The 7802-nt window shown below is 45.9% G+C and overlaps 1 protein-coding gene across 1 annotated transcript; it reads right to left on the bottom strand.

Moving 5' to 3' along the window:
- Positions 1–388: 388 nt before the first annotated feature.
- FST (follistatin) lies at positions 389–7063 on the bottom strand. Its single transcript, XM_066182349.1, has 6 exons — positions 6928–7063; positions 4715–4906; positions 4089–4307; positions 3515–3739; positions 2234–2464; positions 389–1519 (listed from the first exon to the last, which is right to left on the bottom strand). The coding sequence occupies exons 1-6, from the start codon at positions 7007–7009 to the stop codon at positions 1437–1439; spliced, it is 1032 nt and encodes a 343-aa protein (XP_066038446.1). The 5' UTR covers positions 7010–7063; the 3' UTR covers positions 389–1436.
- Positions 7064–7802: the final 739 nt, after the last annotated feature.

Raw genomic sequence — 7802 nt, 5'->3', positions numbered from 1 at the left:
TACTGGAACAGTTGCCCAGAGAAGCCATGGATGCCCCATCCCTGGAAGTGTTCAACGCCAGGTTGGATGGGGCATTGAGCAACCTGATCTAGTGGAAGATGTCCCTGCCCATGGTAGGTAGGGGATTTGAAACTAGATGATCTTAAGCTCTGTTCTAACCCAAAATATTTCATGATTCTATGAATTTACAGACTTTTTGAGCGTGGAACAAAAATGACAAGTCTCTTCTCTATCACTGTACTTAGAGTTAAACAGTAATGAACTGGAGACATTGTCCATATCTGAAAAGAGTGTTTCTTATATCAGTATGAGCTGAAGGCTTTGGCCTTAAGTGGTGTTACATGGTGCAAAAGAATCCAGAGGACCAAAACCATTCAGAACAAAAGACTGAGGAGTGCCTCTAGGGAAAATTCCACTTTTTATTTTTTTTTCACTCATCATTTATTTACAAATACACATTATAACTTTTATATACATTGCACATTTACATGGTAGAAAAGTACAAAACTATATATTTAAATGAATTTATATTTAACTCGCCATGTTTGAAAATATAAAATTGCATCAGAAAAAAAGTATTATGAAAAGCAAGAAACTTGAACTGATAAAGCTTTGATAAAACTTTTAGCAACACACCAATTGGGAAAGAAAACTTTGAAAGTGGTACTGCAAGACCATCTTAAAGGAAACATCTGATAAAACACTTACACGTTACAAAAAAATAGAACAATAAAAATAAAATAAAACCTTTATTCTTATTACAGTTAGGCCTGTAGCTGTTACCAAACCTCACAATCCAATTTCTTTGGGTTCAAAAGTTGTGTAGTACAGTATAAACTCTCAATACACTGAGATCATTTCAGTACACAATGTGATCAGAAGTAGAGAAAATGAACTGTAAGAAGTTTCCTTAAAGATTGCCTCACTGCACCTTGAAAGTATACTTAAGTCAGTTACAACGCCTTTTGGTCAGTCAAGATTCCTTGTAAACAAAAACACAGGGATCTTTTATGTACAGAACCGGCGAAAAGAAAATCCAATAAATAAACGTAACAGAAACTGACATGCAAGTTTGTTAAAGTGGAAAAAAGTTAACATCAGTGAAATGAAGAGATGAGATCATGTGGGTAGGCTCTAAGGAATGGACTTTCATAGTTTACAAGAAAAAAGAAAAGCTTTACTTTACAAGCAAGAGACCTCACAATAAATAACACTGCTCTTCCCGTAAGGAATAAATTTCTTCAAAAAACAAGGTGTACGGTCAACCAGACATTTTATGTATAAATTATAAAACATGACACAGTATAAATAAATGTCTACAAGACTCAACTATATGTATACTTTTTTTTTTCTCCCCAAAATAAATAAGCATACACTTATTTACAGTACGGACATTGATTTTGTGCCCAATGGCTGTTCCAATAGTGATGGAGATTTTACCACTCTAGAATGGAAGATATAGGAAAGCTGTAGTCCTGGTCTTCATCTTCCTCTTCATCCTCTGGGTCTTCATTAATTGCTAGATGGGGGAATACAGGGGAGCTGTTGTTTAAATAAGGACAACAACAGCGCAGAAGCAGCTCAGTGCATGTTTTGAAAGCCCTCTGAACAGCCATAATACAGCGTTGCATTTTATGCGACTTGTAGTGAGATGCTCTTTGGCATCTGCTGTTATGCAATAAGGTTTTTTACACATAATCTATGAAGTCATAACTGCAGAAAGTTCTGAAGAATCAATGGCTCAGGTTTTATTGGCAGATTCCTGAAATCAAATAAAAAGCGCTCTGGTGTTTTAGTTTAATTGCTTTGTGTCCTTCATTCAGAGTTAGTAGAGGCAACTGTGCTAAACCCGGTGCCAGGTGCTACCTTTAAGCTTGTTCTTTTGGACCAAGTTAAGAGTTTATCCAGGTGTTAATAAAGCAATCAGCAAAGCACACGAGAGCAAAGTACAAAAAAGTCACAAGAATTACACTCCTCGGGCAACCCCTTTCTGATAGAATGGCTTGTCCTTGGAACATCCCCAAAAAACTCCAACTTGAAGGCCAGCTCGTTGTTGGAGATCTATTGCATTTTATCAGCAACCAAAGTGTGTGCGTGAAAGATAGATACTTATATTCTACTGTACCTTGAATCAATAAATCAAGCTTTCTTATGTTTAAAGGTGTAAGTCTTCATTACCTAGGTATCGCCTTCAGAAGCCTTAAGTGTCGGCAGAGTTAAAAATCTCACTTACAGTTGCAAGATCCAGAGTGCTTAACTTCTAGAAGCACACCCATGGAGCAAGCTGCCTCTTTCATGGCACACTCGCTTGGGTAAGTTGTGTTATCGCTGGCACACACTGCTTCTTCTGACTTGCTTTCAGGGCATAGCTCATCACAGAGGGCACACCGACCTCTGCCAACCTTAAAATCCCACAAGCATTTCTTCCCAGCACTGCACTGAATGTCTTCACAGGATTTGGCTTCTAAAAATACACACAGAATACTAGAGGTAAGTGAAAAGACAAAAGCAAAAAGGAAAGCAAAAGACAAGCAACCCCCAAACCTTCCCTTTCCCTTGTGAACTGTGAAGAAAGCAAGCTTAGATGTAGTAGATGTGATGATACTTGCTGGTTTTGCTGAAGCAAGTATTCCCTTGGACAACAGTGCCTGTCTGTATGTGGGGGAGGAAAGACATCTGTGCCAGCAAAGCTTGGCCCTGGGAATACAGAATTACATTTGCCTATAGTACATGACTTTCCTGCTCCATTTCATGTTAGTTGAAATTTGGCTCCCCAAATTAGTGGTAAATGCAGGATTTGTCAACAGGTCCAGCATTTCTTAATCTATTATTTTTAAACTAACCCACAGAGAGCAGTTGTCTACAAGGTTTGAAAGGGAATTCACCTCAACCTATGCCAACTAAAAGCAACCTGAGACTTCCCCAGATTCCCCCAGCAGTTTTGGGGAGCAGAGGCTGCCCTGCAGGTGCTTCATAGTAACACACTACACTATCAGTCCTTTCTGGAATCACTCACAACACAGAATGTCAGGTTGCACAGAATTTATTTGCCTATCTCCACCCACCCACAGTCTCCAAACCCCACAATTATTTCTAAAGAGGAAAAAGTGATCAGATGTTTTCAATTAAGTTAACATAATCTTTGCCAAGACCACTTGAAGACAATTGTTTCCAGGATTACAGACCCACTGAATACAGTGACCTTATTACATGGTTACCATCTGATCATCTGTTTCAGGAAGGGTATTTCTCCATTGGATACTAGTGTCAGCACCCACAGCCATAGCAGGATCAGGCCCTCTTCTCCCTCATCTCTACTGCAATCTTTACCAGGACTAAGTTCACCCTGGCTCTCCTCTTCTGGGAGGGGAGCACTAACCCAAGCTGCTGAGGTCTCTTTTCCTCCCCAGCACTACCTACATCACAGTAGGTACATAGTTACACACACTGGATACTCTGGAACAGGTGATTGAGGAAGCTCCTCCCCCACTCAGTCTCCTCCAAAGATACTTACTGATGCATTTTCCTTCGTAGGCTAATCCAATGGATCTTCCCAGGAGGCAGGTAGCTTTCCTCAGGTGGCAAGCACTGGCGTAAGTTATGCCGTCATTCCCGCAGAGATACTGTTCAGGAGAGGTAGGCTCTGGACAAATTCGGTTACATGTCACACAATAGGCATTGTTGGTTTGGTCAACCACACATGTGGAGCTGCCTGGGCACAAGACATCCCTGCAGGTCTCTGAAATACAGACAGAAGCACAGTGATTAGTAGAAGATACCAGGATCCCTGTGAAGAGTGTAGAGGTGACAGTAAGAACAAATTATCAGATAGAAGCCTTCAGCAGCTGTCCTTGTTTAAGGGCTGCTGGAGGACGCCTTCACATCTCAGGGCAGCTGTGTGAACACACGTGCTTGCCAGACTATGGGGAACTCTCAGGTTGGCTACATCCTTGTCTGTTGAGCAAGGTCTAGTTACTCCCTCCCCACCTGGCTCCTTTGAGGAAGCAAAACATCCAACTTCTCCTCCCTACCCTCAGACAGACATGCTTTGGCATTTGAGGGAGATTGGATTAGATTTGCAAACCTACTTTTGCATTTTCCCTGATACTGGACTTCAAGTTCGGGCTGTTCTTTACATCTGGCTTTGAGAAGGGCGCACTCGTTCCTGTAGGTTTTCCCATCTAAGCCACACACAGGGCCCTTCCAAGTGATATTAGAACAGTCTGGAGCACAAACACACCGAGGTTTGTTCTTCTTGTTCATTTTACATTTCTTCCCGGGTCCACAGTCCACATTCTCGCATGTTTCTGATTGGAAGGAAAGAGGCACCACTTTAGTACTAAGCGTGCAGAACAGACCTAGTGTCAAAACTGCTTAAAGAAAAAGAGATACCGCGAACCCGGAGCACAAAGCAAAACCACTGTTCCCTCCCTCCCGTTCCACGACACAACGCTCAAGGTAAACCCCCTCCGCAGTGAGGGCAGGGGGCAGAGAGGGTCTCTCCCCTCCTCCTCGTGATGTGCAAGGCAGCGGGCAGAAATGAGGGTCCCCTCCGCGACCCCGGGGCTGGTACGAGACGCCCCTCAAAACCCCGACGAGGAAGGAAGCGAGAGGACAGCGCTGCTCCCCTGCAACTCCCTCCCCTCTCCACCCTCAGACCAGCCCCCGCCGGAGCCGCTCCTCAGCAGTGAGCAGCTCGCCAGCACCCCCTCACCTTTGCACGGGATGCAGTTTGGGGCTCCCCCATTGAAAATCATCCACTTGAAAAGCGTGTTGTCGTTGACGTCCTCGGCCGTCCAGGACGTGGTCAGGCGGCCGCTCTTGCAGCACTCCTCCTTGCTGAGGTCGGTTTTGTAGAGGACCTGGCAGCGCCCGTTCCGCGCCTGCCGGAGCCAGCAGTTCCCAGCTGTGGGGCGGGGGGCGGGGGGGACACCCAGACGGATCAGTGGCGGCCACCAGTGACCCAGACACAGCACGTGCGCCTTGCCGTGACTTTTACTAGACTGTTTCCTTTTATTTGTCCCGTTTCATAACCCGCAGCTACTACGGCCCATTTGGAAGCGCAGTTTAAAAAAACAAACAAACCCTCCCCCCTCCCCCCGCCATCAAAACCCAACCAAACAAGAAAAAAAAATCCTGCCCAAAAACCACACAAGAACTAAAAAAACCCCCAAACCAAGAAAACAAAATCCAAAACGAAACAAAATGAAAGAAAGAGAAGACCCAAACAAAACAGAACGAGAGTTTTTGGAGGTATTTATTCCATATGTAGAGCAGAAGGAGCGCTGCCGGCACGTGACAGAGGCTTGAAAAGGATGTGCATTTAAAAGGGAATAAAAAGAAAATCGCGCTTGCAAATTCCTTCCTCCTCCCCCTGCCCTCTCCTCACCGCGGCTGCACAGCAGCATTGTTTCAGTGCCGCACAGTTTCACTCCCATTTTGCAATCTGCACGAATTTGGAACATTTGCTGTTAGCGAAGTCTTTCGAAATCTCCACATTTTGCTGTTTCTATTAACAAATATCTCCTTCACTAAAATAATTCAGCAGAGTTCCAAAAAAAAGTGAGCAAAGTACATAAAATACAAGGACACTTTGAGCAGGAGGTCCCTATAGAGTTTTAAAAATCGATCAAACTGGAAAAGTTATAGGTGTCGTCTCTCCTGCAAGCATTTCACAGGAAAGTACACTGTCCTAACACCGGATAAAGTGGATTTTCTTGGGTTTTTTGTTGTTGTTGTTGTTGGGGGTTTTTTTTGTTTTTGTTTCTCTCTCTCTCTCTCTCTCTCTCTCTAGTATCCCTGTTATTTGTGGAGCCAAGCCAAGAACATTAGTCCAAGCAACTCCCCCTTTTTTAGCTGAAGCATTTTGGTTGGGATGAGTCTCTTGTGAATAACCAATGTGACTTCTCCAGCAACTCAATACCAATTGATTCTGCTGCTAATCCAGCCAGGGCTCGATCCTGCCTCCTTACTCCGATGGGAATGTACCGCAGCGAGGGGTCAGGATCGGCCAGCGGAGATGTCGCCGGGCGCGGGGGAAGACCCCCCCCTCCAACCCCCCCCTAAAAATCATTGAACAAACAATGCCCTTAAAAAAAAAGTTTTGTGTCTTACAGTTGCCTACGTTAATTTATCCTCACATATATATATCTGTACTGAGGAAGGGGAAAAGAAAAGAAATTATTATAAAAGATGCAATGGCAAGACATCCAGGTTGTGGCTGGAACATGGTCAAGAAAAGGGGAAAAGCCCCGGAAACTAAAAATCTATATTCCCTTGTGTCGAAAGAGGGCTCTTAAGACTTGTCAATATCAGGTTCGGTTTTGTTTTGTTCGCAGGAGGAAGAAAAGAAACCAACCAACTTATTTAAGCCTACTCTTCAGTGCAGGAGAATTTACAACGCTAATATTTACTCAGACACACACACACTCCCACCCCCCCCCCCCAAAAAAAAAAAAAAAAAAAAAAAAGGAGGAAATCCCAATATTAAAGTCAGTAAAATGACCACTTATTGGTTTCTAAAAATGTCGGCTGTAATCGTGGGGCTCTCCATCACCACCTCTCCTTCAGTCAGGAGAGATAAAAATCTGAACTAAATTACCAACAAACTTTGAGCATTCATTCGGGAGACGAGACTGGGAAAGTTCCCTCACGATGCTGCTCTTCATTCATGCTGCATAATAACAATAAAAACCAAGAAACATCCTATCTGTCCTCTGTGCCTTTGCAGAGCAGTGCGAAGATCCGATCAAAAATGGATCTAAATGACACCTCTGCCCCTCGCTACAAAGCCCACAGTTAACTTCTGTTCTGTTGGACCTTGGAGAGAGGCGTTTAACACCGCAAGCAAACTAAACCGTGCCCAAAAGAGAGAAAACAATAGTAATAATAAAGAAACATATCTGCGAATAAACAGTCTGGTCTTACCCTGCACTGTGTGATCTTCCATGAAGTGGCACAGAAACATCAGGATTAAGAGCATGCCCGGGTGGATTCTCTGATTTAACATCCTCAATATAGCAGGGAGTGAGAGAGACGCAGAGACAGCGTGAGGGGGAGTAGGGAGAGGGAGCGAGCACTAGCCAGCCTGCTTATGATCGCTCTATTGAATGAACGTCAGGCTCTGAATGCAGTCTCTCTTTAAATCTATACGGGGGTCCTAGCTGTCTGCGGTGGGCGGTCTCCTAATGTGTGTGTCTGCTCGGGGGTGGGGAGATTTAAAAAGTTCAGTGTGAATCAGGTGACATTTTCCACCTTCTGGAAACCCTCTCCAATTATCCGCTCTAGGTGCACGCACACACAGGCGCGCACCCGCGCAGCCCTGAGCGGCGGAGCCGCCGGGGGGGCAGCGGCGGCCCCGGCCCCGGCCCCGGGCCCGCCGCGGAGCCGCCGCGGCCGCGCAAGCGCCACGGGGGGCTGGAGACCCGCGGGTGTCGCGGCCGGCTCAGGGGCGCCCCAGCCCCCCCGGCGGGCTGCGGGTGCTGCCGGGGCCCCGAGCGGCCCCCGCCTGCCCCGAGCCGGCTCCGCGGGCGCGGTCCCCGCGCGAGGTGGCTGTGGAGGATACATCCCACTCCCCGCACCTCCGGCGGGCGGGCGGGCGGGCGGACACATCGCTCAGCCCAGAGAAACCCCAAACCCCCCCGATCGCCCAACCCCAAACCTGAAAAAAATCTCCAAAAAACCCGAAAGACGGAACCGGCCAAAAGTTTAATACCTAGGGCCGTTCCTGGGTGATAGGCTTTTCACTGGGAGAGCCCGGGAGGACGAGACGGGAACAGGGGCGACGTAGGCGGTCTCCTTTC

Source organism: Chamaea fasciata, unplaced genomic scaffold, assembly GCF_029207755.1.
Source record: "Chamaea fasciata isolate MVZ Bird 193981 ecotype frontalis unplaced genomic scaffold, bChaFas1.0.hap1 SCAF_4, whole genome shotgun sequence".
Lineage (NCBI taxonomy): Eukaryota > Metazoa > Chordata > Aves > Passeriformes > Sylviidae > Chamaea > Chamaea fasciata.
Note: the sequence above shows the minus strand (reverse complement) of the source record. Positions and strands in the feature narration are given on the sequence as shown.